Source organism: Strix uralensis, chromosome 3 (assembly GCF_047716275.1).
Source record: "Strix uralensis isolate ZFMK-TIS-50842 chromosome 3, bStrUra1, whole genome shotgun sequence".
NCBI lineage: Eukaryota > Metazoa > Chordata > Aves > Strigiformes > Strigidae > Strix > Strix uralensis.
This window is the reverse complement of record NC_133974.1, coordinates 56,464,384-56,478,770: the sequence shown is the minus strand read 5'-3', so window position 1 is coordinate 56,478,770 and position 14,387 is coordinate 56,464,384. Positions and strand designations below refer to the sequence as shown.

General features: G+C 40.8%; 1 protein-coding gene across 1 annotated transcript in view; it reads right to left on the bottom strand.

Moving 5' to 3' along the window:
- SLC35F1 (solute carrier family 35 member F1) overlaps positions 1-14,387 on the bottom strand; it is a 256,678-nt gene that overhangs the window by 45,760 nt on the left and 196,531 nt on the right. The window contains exon 3 of the mRNA XM_074862361.1: positions 8,280-8,407. Within this exon, the coding sequence (XP_074718462.1) occupies positions 8,280-8,407 (128 nt within the window). The remainder of the gene's footprint in view (positions 1-8,279; positions 8,408-14,387) is intronic.

The window sequence follows — 14,387 nt, the reverse complement described above, 5'->3', positions numbered from 1 at the left end:
GTCTGTAACACAGAGGGTGAACTGCTAATCTGCAGCGATATCAAAAAGAAAAAGGATGGTCAGCAAACTCCCTATGGAAACAGCTGGGCTGAATCTCCCTTTTTAAACATTCATTGGATTTTTTCGCCCCCAGTTATAAGCCCTTTTTTTCATGTTAGGGGTTTCTCATTAGCGCTGCCCTCCGGCAAATCATGCGGAGAATCAGCTGCACCCTATACTCTGTCTGCTCTCCAGAGCAGAGGGATCAGTAAAATCAGTGTCATATCCATCCAACGTTGTATGGTCAAGTACATGTGATGGCTACTGAATTTCAGCATGCGACCTGGTAACCTTAATACATCAGCAAGTGCTATATCCAGTACGAGACACACCTTCTGACATTTGATTTGTTTTTTCAAAGGAAGAAAGGGTTTGGTGCCCATTTGAGGGCTCTTTCTATGCCTGTTTTCACACTACTTTCACAGTACCACACACACTTGATTCATCTGTACAAAAGCAGCCCAGATGTGAACCTTCACAGAGCTGGCTGCTGGCTGCCAGGGGAACGGCATGGCAATTACGCTACCCTGCGACTGAAACTTTCTGCAGGGAAGGTGTGGTGGATGCTGGCAGTATTTCTGACAGGGTTATTTCAAGCAATTCAAATAAAAAAGGAGCATTGTTTTTACCTTTCTTGTTTCTATTTGCTATCTCACCACAACTTAATCACTTTCTTGCCTGGTTTTTATACAATCATGAAATTAATTTAAAAACTATTAATTTTTTCATTCAGCCAAAATGTGGAGTACTCCAAGCAGGGAGATTGGTGAAAGAATCAGTCAGTGATGTCATTTGTTCAAAAAAAATGTAAAAATGTTTAATTTCTGTGACATGGAAGAAACAAAAGTCAGAAGACTGCTCCCAGTCTGAAGCCTCTTTAAATCAGTATTTTGTCCACAAGATCTCTAATTTTTTTCTTGGGGCCACATGACTGACACTTCTATAACTGTTCCCATCAGTTCCCTTAATCTGTTCTCAGGATTTTCTCTTTTTCCCTGTGGACACACAAACTCCCTCAAAACTTTCACTAGTGAAAGACCTTCATCTATATCTGACTTGCATGCACCAACACCCAAGATGAGGATTACCACAGCTCCAGCTTTCTGTGTATATGGAAGGAATTCAGCGACATCTTGAAGTTATGTTAAATGAAAGGTGGTGGTCACATCCAACCCACAGTTCCTCTGATCTCAACTCTCTACACATGGACCTGCTTTACTACCAACACCAATAATCACATCTCAACTTTTTTAAAAAAAAAACACCCTTGGGACACACCTCTTCATCCTCTCCTCTCATTACATACATGCACTCCAGCTCTGCTCATACAAGATCTGCTCACAATATCAGGAAGAGTTACCAACAAACTGATCATTGAAATGTCCTTTCCTTTAATTGCCTTCCTCCTCTGATTTTATATACCACTGTCAGAAAAAGATCATTTTAAGACAGCAGACAGCTCTGCCAGCAGTCACGTGTTTCTGCAGAAAAGAACTATTTTCTGTTTTGCTTCTCTCTAAGATAACTGAACATTGGCTTTGAAGACCATTTTCTCAAGGTTACTTACTAGAAACTTCATGTCACCAGCTGCTGTAAACTATGCAGGGAATTAGACCCTGGACTAGGAAAAATCACAGATGTCTCCTGCAGAAAAATCTCTGCTTTTGCATTTCACCTGCAAGAATATAGAAAATGGGCACAGAATGCCAAAATCTCTACTGTTGTAATGGGCACAGTTTCACTGACTTTAATGAAATTTTGCTTATTTATGCTAGTAAAAACTTTGGCTCAGGATTAGAGGCAGGAGCTCTGAATACTGAGAGCTCAGTTGACTCCAAAACCATGTACAGAGACTGAGGATGCTGTAGGGGATGGTTTGCGAACCACAGGTATGTAACACAGTTAAAAGACAGAACAGTGACTTGAAGTGCGATAATAAATCAGATGCAAGATACACCCTACAGTAGAAATGTATGGTATGCAACACTTCTGCACAATGCTGATTTGCAAACCTTATTAACATTGCAGTATTCCCTTACTGCCCTGAAGCAAAACAGGAAAGTATGGTCAATCTTACATGCATAGGATGGGGGGAGGAAGGGAAGGAGTGGAATTTATCTCTGTTTTTGAGATATTTCACGTTAGTGGGCACTGGACAAGGTGCATCAACAACTTCAATATTGCACATCCCCTGCTCCTCACTTCCCAGATTATCTCAAACCTTCTGCCTCAACGTACGTTGAGTCCACAGGGACCAAGAACAAAGTAAAGCCTATTGCCATCCAGCACTCCTGCTGACTCCTTCCCTTTTCTGGTGGCAGTTGTTGAGGTATGAAAACTGCCAGAGGTAATTGGAAGTATGATGTACTGCTGAGCCTCACAGTGATCTAAGAGTAGCTGAGAACATCAGCATTGTAGTTTTATTGTCTGTCTCATGGTGTCTATAAATCCCAGCATTTACTACCTTTGTTTTCATCATGCCAATCAAAGGCTTGATTGCCCAAGGAATAAATTACCAGATAAATCACTATTTGGAAACATAGCTCTCTCTTTGACAGTGCCTTATTTCTTGTGACATCGTATGCATATTCTACAGTACCACTATGCAAGGTCTTGCAGAAATAGTCCAGATTTCTATGTGATGTCATAACACAGAAAAAGGATAACATTACCTCTAGAGAGTGCAACACAACAGTGTAATGTGCAGGTGGATAGAACAGTGTATTACTGAAAGGAGAGCTAATTAATGGGGGGACTATGGGGGAGAAGGGAGAGGACAGTCTGCCTCACAATGCAGTCTGGTATGATGAGAAAGCACTTACTTGGCAGCAAAGGTTACAAATGTTAGTATAATAACAGGCTTAGTGGAAGACCTTATGGACTTGTTAGGATATATGTGTGTGTGTAAATGCAGTACAGGGAAGTTGAAGTCAAAATGTAGTTCCAAATAAATTAAATATCTAGATCTAAATAACTGCAAGAACTTCAGAATCTTTTAATTCCCTCTGGGGGGAACTAATTTTTGCTGTATAAAAGGTGTCTCTAACAGTAGTTAAAACAACCTTCTTGAACAGTTATTAAACCTTCCACAGGCCTACACCAGGGTTGTTTTAAAAACCATTAGGATAAACATGGAAAGCACTACCACAGGCAGTCCTGAAAGTTAAGTGTACAGTTTTTTAAAAAAGTCCATGGGATCAGGTGCTAGTGTACACAGGAGTATTTAATGCACTTTCTGCACCTGCTACAGCTGACATGCAAAAAGGCTGCAAAATCTAGTGCAAGTTAGATTAATGTACCAAAGAGAAACTAAAGATCATTTTGCAAGTTTTTGGCCATCTGGGAATCAGGACACATGCATCTGAGAGCATTAAGTGTGACTGGTCTTTGGCACTTCTGGCACTTCTTGAAATACGTGTTTTTGGATATCAGATGGATTCATCAACAAACTACTGTGCCTTTTACCTGGTGTATACTCAATTTTTAAATGTACCCTCAAGAGAACAGTCTTCACTTGAAAGCCTGAGCATTTTCATGGCTGTGGGAAGCTTGAGTTTGAATGTCCCCAGCTAAGATGGAGGTAATTTAAGCCCCTTCTGTGGGCCACTGTTTTAACAGCTATGCCTTTATGTAAAAGGTGGCTCTACTCTTGCAAATTGGAAAGCACTCCAGGCTTTCTGTAAGCACTTGAGGCATGCTAAGATCATATCAAACAAATTGAGTTCCTCAGGGTACTCTGATGTAGGAATACTTAGCTTTTGAATTTTAAAATGGAGGCAGGTATTTAGGCATCTGTCTCCATCAATACAGAAGGACTCTGGGCATGCAAAGAACCAGAACTTAAAGCTACCAAAGAAGGAGCAACCTGAGATATTCAAACACACATTTTCGTGTCCCAAGTCTGCGCTCTGAGCAGCAGGTTAGTACACATAGACCAGGGGATGTTAGTTGTCTATGACATTTTAGATATGTAGACAATGAGGTGTGGGTTTCTTGGATTGTTCTATTAAATCTAGTTGCCCCTGGATTGCACTGCAGGTACCTAAAGAGTACCCTGGATTTTGTGCATTGGTTTTCAATGTAATTTTTTAATGTCACCTAGTTTATAAGTGAGATCTTTTAGTTCGTTGTGTTCTTTTTTTTTTTTTTTTTTAAAAAAGGGAAAATTATGTGTTTCTAGTCTTCACAAGACTTTGTTTTCATCTTATGATGGAGCTGAGTGCACATTCTCAGACAGTAATTACAGAGTATATGAGGATTTTAGATAATCAGAAGCACATCCAAAAATAAAGGTTAGGTACCATATTCATCTCTAATTTATGCCTGTGTGTCCCCATTCACTGTGGTTCTGAAGACATCTGATGAAAGACATATAGGAAGGTTTATTAGCAAATTCTGTTTCCCCAGACCAAAACTAAAAGAGAATTTTAAAGGAAAGTATAGGAAAGACTTGGGTGTGAAAAAGTGGGGAAAAGTAGGGCACCATTTTCAGTTTTTTCCTGGAACCATGAGGAGATAATATCAATTACAAATCAAAGATGGAGATTAAACTAGAAACTTTGACAGTCCTAAGCTACTTGGCAAACAAAGCTGTTGATGCTTGGAGTTTTTTTGTGAAAGCAGAACTGCAAGTCAATTGCAATAAAGGTATGTTTTTACAGTTAAACTTTGGCTTTTTGCTGGGATCAACTTTTTTTGCCTAAAGGCACCACAAGCTTAGTACACTCACATGTTAAATTTGCATGATGGAACAGAGATATCATGTGGACAAAAAGTATATGCTGTAAAACTGATTTCCTACTGAAATGGTCCATGTACCACCACTATAAAAATACTGTAAGATTTCTCATTGATTGAAGTGACAATTTCAAAACTCTTATATTCTCCCCATCAAAAAAGCCTTGGTGTAAAGTCTGTTGAGAATAAAATCCCCCTGAATTGACATGAGGGGCTTAATTCTCAGTCAATGTATACATCAGCACAGCTCCCACAGCCTTCAGTCAAAGATGTACTGAATTGTGGTAGTAGCAATGGTTTCTCAGGTCTCAGTTCTGAAAGGATTTAAACACTTCTTGCTACATGCCAGAGAGCATTTATGGCCTCACAGGTAGTGTTCTTGCATGATCAGACCTTTTGGAAGATGCTCTTGAGAGAGTGGTCCTGTCTGCTTCTTCAGAAACCAGACTCTAGGAAAAACTTGCTTTTTAAAATCTTTTAATTTCCACTTCTTCAGTCTTCATTTCATACCATTATGCACTTCGACCAATGCTGTTTCAGGCTGAATAATCCTCTGAGTTTCTTCTGTTTCATCTTTAAATGAAATAGGGTGTTGTTTGGCTACATTTCACAAAATGTGTCATTTGATTCAACATCTTGATGCATTATCTCATACTTGTCCCATTCTCACCTTATCTTTGGGCTTGTCTAAACCTAGAAGCTCATTCAAATTAAGGAATGAAGTGAATTTAAAATGCAACAGGTACTCACCATCACTCCATGTGTATCTGAGCAGTCTAGAACAACTATGGGAGAAAGAGACACTGCATTCATTCCACTCCTGGAAAAAAGCTCAACAGAATTTGAGCTTCTACCTCTTCCTTCTTTCAAGCTACATGGGAAAGAGACCTGAACTCTATTGTAATCTTTATGTGGAAGAGGTCTAAAATGGACATGATGCTGTCTGTGCCAATGACAGTTCTCCTGTTACACCTTTCCTTTCTCTCTCAGTCTAAAAAGAGACCACAGCTCATTTCAGCTAACAAATTCCCTGCTGAGGCACAGGCAGTGCCCACGAACTCTTGTGCCTGCTTCCTCCTCACACTATAGTTTTTGATCTCTTACACTAAAGACCATGTTCATTGCAGAAAAGCAGGATGGTTTGCATCTTCTGGAATTGGTGTTTCATGGGTCTGGTCAGACGAACCTCTGATATGTGCTTATTGGTGGCTGTGGAAGATGGGATTTAATGACCTGGATCATGTTGCTCAGTCTGCTATTCCTACTTGCTATGAATGAACACACCAAACAAGCAATTCAGCTTTTGCTTTTCTCTTTGAGGTGGTTTAAGCCCAGAGGGCAACTGAGCACCACAAAGTAGCTTGCTCACTCCTTCCCCCTCAGGGATGGGTAGGAGAAAAAATAAAAGGCTTGGGAATCAAGAAGAGGACAGGGAGGGATGACTCACCAATTATGGTCACAGGTAAAAGACAGACTCAATTGAGGAAGAAAAAGAACATCAATTTAATTTGAACACCACCACCACCACTTAATTTACCAATCAAACAGAGTAGGACAGTGAGAAATACAACTATATCTTAAAAACAATTTCCCCCTTCCCCTCCCTTCTTCCTGGGCTGAGCTTTGCTCCTGATTTCTCTACCTCCTCTCACCAAGCAGTGCAGGGGATGGGGGCTGCTGTCAGTTCATCACCCGTTGCTTCTGCCACTCCTTCCTCCTCAGGGAGAGGAGTCTTCACACTCCTCCCCTGCTCCAGCATGGGGTCCCTCTCACAAGAGACAGTCCTCCACAACCTTCAAACGTGGGTCCTTCCCATAGGCTGCAGCTCTTCCCGAACTGCTCCAATGCAGGCTTCCCTCAGAGTCCCAGCCTTCTTTGGCTGCAGCCACCTGCGCCGGTGTGGGATCCTCCATGGGCTGCAGGTGGGCATCTGCTCCACCAGTGACGTCCATGGGCTGCAGGGGCACAGCCTGCCCTCTCACCATGGGCTGCAGGGGGATCTCTGCTCTGGCACACCTCCCTGCCTCCTCCTCCTCCTCCTCTCTTCAACTGACCTCATGTTAGCATAGGTATTTCCTTCACAGCGACTCCTCCTCTCAGGTTCCCCTTCTTAAATATGTTATCACAGAGGCACAGCCACCATCACTAATTGGCTTGACCTTGACACACAGGTGGATTTGACCTGGAGCCGGGGGAGCTTTGAGAAGCTTCTCACAGGAGCCACCTCTGTAGTCCCCTTCCCTGCTCCCAAAAAAACCCACCACACACAAACCCAACACACTCTTGTGTGGGAATTAAGAACTCTTGGACCAACACTCTTGAACATGCAAAATAAGCAATTCAGCTTCTGTTTTTCTCTTTGAGTCTTTTAGTAGCTATAAAATCAGACAGTATGAGGTTTACATGGATTTATGCTTTATGCAGAGTAATGTGATTTCAAAAAGTGTTAAAAGCAATATCACATCGTCTGGGCATGTTTCAAAGAATTGTCAAACCCAGATTCTGGCGGCAGAGGCATTTGTGAATATTTAGTATAAACCGCACATTCAGATTCCTTGAATTCATACTTCTAGTTTTGCTTCTTATTCAGCTAAACAAGCTCAGTATTTTCCAATATCACTTTTCAACTATGGAAGAGATATATTCCTAATTCGCTTTGGTTCTGAAGAACATTAACTGGTGCTCCTCCATTTTACTGGCTCTAATGCAAACTTCAGGCAAATAAGGTGTAAAATACACTGAACACTATCTAGTGTTGCCCAGTTATTTAGAGATAACATAAAAAGGGAGTAGGTTTGTTTTAGAACAAGTAGCAATGAAGTATGCAATGATTTCCCAAGACAGACTATTTCCAATCTCTTAAAAAAGTTTCTGTTATTCACTTCTCCACTGAAATGGGAAGGAGCCTGATTCCTTTGTGTTTTTATTTAAAATATACAGGTTAGATCTTTGGAAAAATTGCTACCCTAGCTTTTGTTCAATGCACGTATAATTTTTTAAGGGAGAGCACACTTTTTGATAGTTGCAGTTAAGCTGTTATATAACATAAGGCATCTAACTGTTTGCATTAGAGTATGACTTCATCATAACTACATTCATCTTACTTAATGACAACTTTTGCACTCAGATCTAATTACAGAATTCTAAAAGAAGTGCTCATATTTTTTCCAAGTACAATATCAAGTGAGAAAAAACATTTCAGCCCATTTGAAAATATTTCCTTAAAGGACCAAATTAAATAATTATGTAAAAAACGTGATTGTGAATGGTTTAGCACAGGAAAATAAACAGAAAGCCAGTATATTTTTGTACAGTTTGGAAAATACTGAGTAATAAAAATAGTCCAATATGAAAAAATGTGTCTTACAAGATGGCATTAGAAAGTACACAGAAGACACAGGCAGGAAATAGCCATCAGTGCATTGAAGCCAATGGAGGCTGCACCACGGACCACATCGAGCCTAGTACCTTACCTCAAAAGGGACAATGCTTTGAGTTCTTACCTGTACACTAGTAAGAGTGGTGTATTGATAAGCTTTGACTACCAGGTAATTGGCTTCTATATCTATTATCCCCAGGATCATATACTTCCACCATCTCCTCTTCAAAATTGCCAGCAAATTTTCTTCTCCTGTGGTAACAAACAACAAGAAGAATTATGTCAAACAGTTAGGTTTACATGCACAAAATACATGACTGTCAAGAGAAATTATCTAGAAGATCTCTTGCATTTATAATATGCAGTTGAAAAGCACCATATATAATAGGTACTGCAAAGAGGTAAAAACTAATACACCTTATTTGTCTTGCAGATATTAGGACAGCCAGCTTGGCGAAGTAATATGTGAGGGTCAGGTTGTCACTTCACTTAAGATGTAAACAATGCCGGGAAAAACAAGTGAAGTTTGGGCAGACTCTAAATGTGTTCTTAGTTTCACTTTTATATATACACATAAAATGCTAAAGAAAAGAGCAGTTTATTACATACATTATACTTTCCCTAAATACTGATAAATGTTGTACCACACATGATGCAAGAGGGTTTTGCCAGAGTGGGAGATTACCAATATTTGCAAATATGATGGAATATTAGAGCAGAAGAGTAACAGCATCACCTTTGGGCAGATTACAGATCCTGTTCCAAGGATGGTTATTATGATCCTAGAGGTTCAAAATATCATGCTTGTTTAGAGAAAGACTGCACAGATTTTGTGTGACAGGTTGCTCTGCTCCCAGGATCGATTTCTGAAGTAGGTAGGTTTGCTGCCTTCTACGGGAGCCCTGTCAATCACCCAGTACTTAATTTCCACCACGTGAAGACTGAGTACAATAGGGCCTGCAGATCAAACCCACAACTTTCAAAAGGTCAAAGCATTCCTCATGCTAGGCTAGGGATTATTATTGTTTTCTGTTCAAAAGAAAATAACTCATTAGTGAGGGTAGGCAAACCTGTTACTTATTTGCACTACAGTAAACTCCAGAGATGATGGGACCCCACTGTGAAAGAGGCTGGACATACTGACTGTGACTGAACACAGTACGACTGGAGGTCTTCAAGAGTCTGTAGCCTAAACAAGGATCTAAGTAGGGTTGACCTGTACTGCCAAAGCACCATAAACGGAATTTGAACTGTCTTGAAAGTTTCACACACACAACCCCCCCCATTATTCTCAGATTAATTCCTGTTGCTGCAGACTTTCTAAGTGCCTGGGATCATCAAAATGAGTGGTGGAAACTACAGAAGAGAAGAGGCATTATTGTCAATTGCCACCAAAACTTGCTCAGGCTTCCCAATTCTTCCTTGTAATTTTCATTCACCACAAGCGTGTTTGCTCTCTGGTTCAAACAGACTCAGCGATTTATGGGCTGCCATACCATCAGAAATGGCAGGCTCTCTACAGCACAGGAGTATCTCAAATCTTATAAGATGCAATCACAGATAAATGGATAATTACTTCAGAAGTTGATTCAGACATCTTAGATGTTAAATCTTGGCCCCACTGAGTGACTCAAATGGGTATTTACCTGAACAAAGCATCTGAATCATTTGACGATTGTTCGTTAACAGATGCTCACACATACACACTTCCAATGGGATATTATTATACAACAACCTAATTATTTGTTACAGTGGTAATGACACTGAGTGCAAAACTGTAAATGCTAAAAAGCTTTCCTTCCTTTCCTCCTCTCCTCCCCTCCCCTCCCCTCCCCTCCCCTCCCCTCCCCTCCCCTCCCCTCCCCTCCCCTCCCCTCCCCTCCCCTCTCCTCTCCTCTCCTCTCCTCTCCTCTCCTCTCCTCTCCTCTCCTCTCCTCTCCTCTCCTCTCCTCTCCTCTCCTCTCCTCTCCTCTCCTCTCCTCTCCTCTCCTCTCCTCTCCTCTCCTCTCCTCTCCTCTCCTCTCCTCTCCTCTCCTCTCCTCTCCTCTCCTCTCCTCTCTCCTCTCTCCTCTCTCCTCTCTCCTTTCTCCTCTCTCCTCTCCTTTCTCTCAGTAAGCCACAGAGAAGTAGCAGAAACAAGGTGGTGAGTAGGCTAATTATTTAAGACCCTAAATAAGGAGTCGGTACATTCAACCATACCACACTTTCCTGGTACCAACAACTTACAGCAGAACTCATGAAAAAGAAAATCCCACCCTTCAGACATTTGTTATGAAGATTTGAGCATGCAGAAAGAGGAATATTTTAGATCTTATCTTTTAATATATTTAGGGAGGTATTTTCAAAAAAGCATTTGAGATTAGACATCCTAAATCCTACTAGAATCAGTGTAAAACACACAGATAGATCCTTGCCAAGTACTGAAACTGTATCTCTAATTTTTATGCAGCCCAGATATACCTTTAAAACACCAGCTGGAAATCATAAATGCAATGGAATGGCATAGTTAACATTTCAGAGTGATTCTTTGTTTTAATTGTAAAGAGAAAGTTTCAAAATCAAAGACACCAAACTACAGTCTCTATTCCAACAGTGAAAATCCCACCTGAATCTGGTTTTGCTACAGTAGGAACTTGGTGGTACTTACAAAGCAGAAGGAAGCAGCAGGCTCAAGAACTGCACTGGCATTAGGTTGCCTGAGCAAGGACTATGGACACACCTCAAGGACTCTTTTGGTGTCTTTGGTTTGCCAGTGCTTGCTTTCTCCAGCTTCCATTTCCAGCCACAGATCACTGTACTGCTTACATGTGGCCAAATAAGGTAGCTTTAAAAACGAATGCGCATCCATGGCTTCTCGATAATGGGTAAAATCAGAGTTTTCACAAGTGGAAATTCAATCTTCTACAATTTTAACTGACATACATGGTTCTCTCTTTTGCTTTCTCAATCCTTTCTTTGTTAATGACAGAAGTAAGAAAAATAATCGGCAAGTGGTATTTTATCTTTGATATACAGCTCTGAGATATTCCAAACTGCAAAAGATCAGTTTCAGCTGACAAGGCTGGGCAGAGCAAAAAGAAATGCTGAAATGAATTTATGCATGCACTGCACAGCTCTGATGAACACTGGTTTAGCTTCACAGCATGTGTCTTTGTCTTGCCCAGTGGAAAGCTTAGAGATGTATGGCATTCAGTGTGACAGATAAAATCAAGAATTTGTTTCTGCAAAAAAAATCTTGTGCAGGAGCTGCATCTTTCTCTATGGAACATATTTAGTCTTTGCTTTCACTCACTTGCTGCATCTCCTGTTACTTAGTGTGCAAGAAAGTCTGGCTTCTGACCGGGGTCCCTCTGTTCATGTTATTATTATCATTTATCATTAACATATCAGTTAAGCATGAACATGAGCAAAACTGACAGATCCCATTTGAGGGTATATCTGAGCAAAAAGCAATGCATGTTTAACATCGTTAATCTGGGGACTGTTATTTGTTTACTGCTCTCTATTTCTTTGGCATTGTCATCACAATTCATAGAAGGGAATGAATAGCTCCTAAAAGTGGAAGACTTTCTGAGGACAAGGGCAGGAGAAAGAAGATGATCATCTGCGCTGAATGTCAGTCCAATGCTGTGGACAAATCAAGGAAGAGGCAGGTGGAGTCCCAGTTTTGACATGGGGCTGACATAAAGCCACCATATTCAAATGTCACGCTTTTGCAAGAGGGACCCGGTAGAAGGCAACAGGGGAAGACAGCATGGAGAAGGCGTGGGCTGCCAGCAGGACAGGACCTCTGGACAGCAGTCACAGATAGCATTCTCAGTGAATTCAGACGACAAGGAGAAGGGAAAGGGTAGTTAGGGAGATAAGTGGGAAAACTTGACTTAACTCTAAAATAAGAAGCAGAGGGACTCAAGAGTTTCATTCAAAAGTCTACATCCTGAGTAGAAATAAACACCACCTTTGCATAAAAACAAAGTGGGGGAAAAAATAACATGCTTAATTAAAAACAAAACAAAAAGAGACAATCTGGGTTTTTTTATTTCCCTTGATGACAACTCAAAGGAAACTAATTATTCAGGTCTTATGAGTTGTACGCATTGTAGGCCAGAAAGACTGAATGTAGATGCCTACACCTGAACTAATATTTTTAAACCTTTTTTCACCTAACATATTCCAGACTAATTGTTTATGATGAGATAACCAGTGTTCTGAAAACAAACGACTCTCCCACTGAATGTAAAGGGAAGAGAGATTATGTCAGACAGTGTATTTTTGTTATTATCTCAATAGGACTGTGACTAAGGCTTCCAGCCAGTCATATAAACAAATATTAAACCATAAAGTGTGCAGGTTAGCTTAAAGGCAGCATTTCCAGCAAGCCAAAGCACATATTGATGTCAGTGAACATAAATTCATGTGAGTGCACAGAGTAATGCCATCTTCAGACACTGCCATCTTTTGATGGAGATCCCCTTTCAAAAAACAAACCCTTAACTTCTGTCAGCGCTAGAAAATGTAAGCCTTCATGCTCAGGTTAATCCAAATGTAATGTAGATTTAAAAGCAAATCACATATTAAGAATGTTTTAAGATTCAGAAGTCTAACATACTGTTAACACGGAGAAATACAAACCCCCTCTCTTTGTCCTTTCTAGGAGGATAGATTTAGGTTTTATATTTTTTACTAATTTTGCAGTGAGACACACATTTGACAGTTATATATACAGAGGAGCTCTCAGTGTTTGGAAAAAAGCTACAGCTTTGCCTCTGCTAGCTCAAATTAAAAATCAACAAATAAGCTGCTTTGTAGAAGAGATGATTTTACATCATATAATAAGGATTTACCCCTGGGGGGTACAAAATTAAAAATAAATTAGAGAGAAAATTAAAAGAGGCTTTAGCTGTGCAGTGTCTACCAAAAATACATACATACATGTGCAAAACCCTTTTCACATTCACCCACGCAGCCACAGAGGTACAATAAAGAAACCCAACAGCCATTAAGACAGCAAATTCCCAATTATTTGTGTATGGGCTTGGGACACGGGTAGAATAACAGCACTGCTAGACCAGAAAAAAAGCATATTGCTTCTCTTTCATCCGCTGCAGCCTCTCTCTTTTAATTCAGATGACAACTTGCTATTTAGATCAAGATCATCAAAGGAGCTGTGCTCTCCTTCTGCTTTACAGAGCTCAGAAGAGATCTAAATGTGTGCAGGAGGCCTGCAAGATGGAAGGCAGCGTGGAGTGGGAGGGCTGCCGGGCACACTGGTCGTCCCCTGCCTCTAACAGGAGTGTGAGTCAAGTGCTACAGGGTAAAGAAGCAAAAGTCTCACAGAAGATGAAGGTTATACTAGAATTTACTCACTATCACTTTCTTTGAAAAAGAATCTGTTACAAAGCACTATTACAGGGTAATTGTTTCTTTTCCATTTTCACCCATTATAGCAAATCTTGCAGAAACAGAACTTCACCAGTACCAATGTTGCTTTTCTACAGACTTTGTAGTCACCCAGTCCTGCTGCAGGACCAGGGGAAGGAGGCAGTCAAATGGAGTTACTAATTCTGGGTAGGGGTAACACAGATCTTGTCAGTATTACTATGCAAAGAGGCTCCGATGCCTGAACAATAAAACTTTGCTTGTCTCCTGCTCAGCCAAGTTGCTGGTTCAGGGGACTTAAAGCCTGTTGTAGAAAGCTTTCAGCTCTCCACAAATCTCAAAAGAACTGTCCCTCTTCTGTGTGACTTTAAATCCTCTGGCCCAAATTGGTTTCTTATTTCCTCTTATCTGTTTGTATTACTGATGACTACTTCATAGCAATACTGTTGCCTAAATGCAAAACACCACCACTGCTAATTATTTATGCAATAGAGAAAATGTTCTCTTGCAGGAATGCTCCTCCAGCCTGGCTTCACAAAACACCTGAATATACTCTGTTCACCTTATGGATGACTGCTTATAGGCTGCACTGCTTTTATCCTATACCGTGTTTTCAGTAATCCTTTTGGGAGACTAGATAAGCTCAGTTCCTTTTGCCTCCTCAGAACATCTGATCTTTTCCAACCTGATCTTATCCAGAGCTCCCTTCTGCCTCCTCTCCCGCAGTGGGAAAACTGTGTAACCCACAGACATGCTGCTGGTGTAACAGTCCCAAGTCGCTGCTGCAAGTGGTTCCCATGCTCTCCAGCTGCTGGCCACATGTTCCTGCTGCCTGCCCTGTGCCAGCACTGGT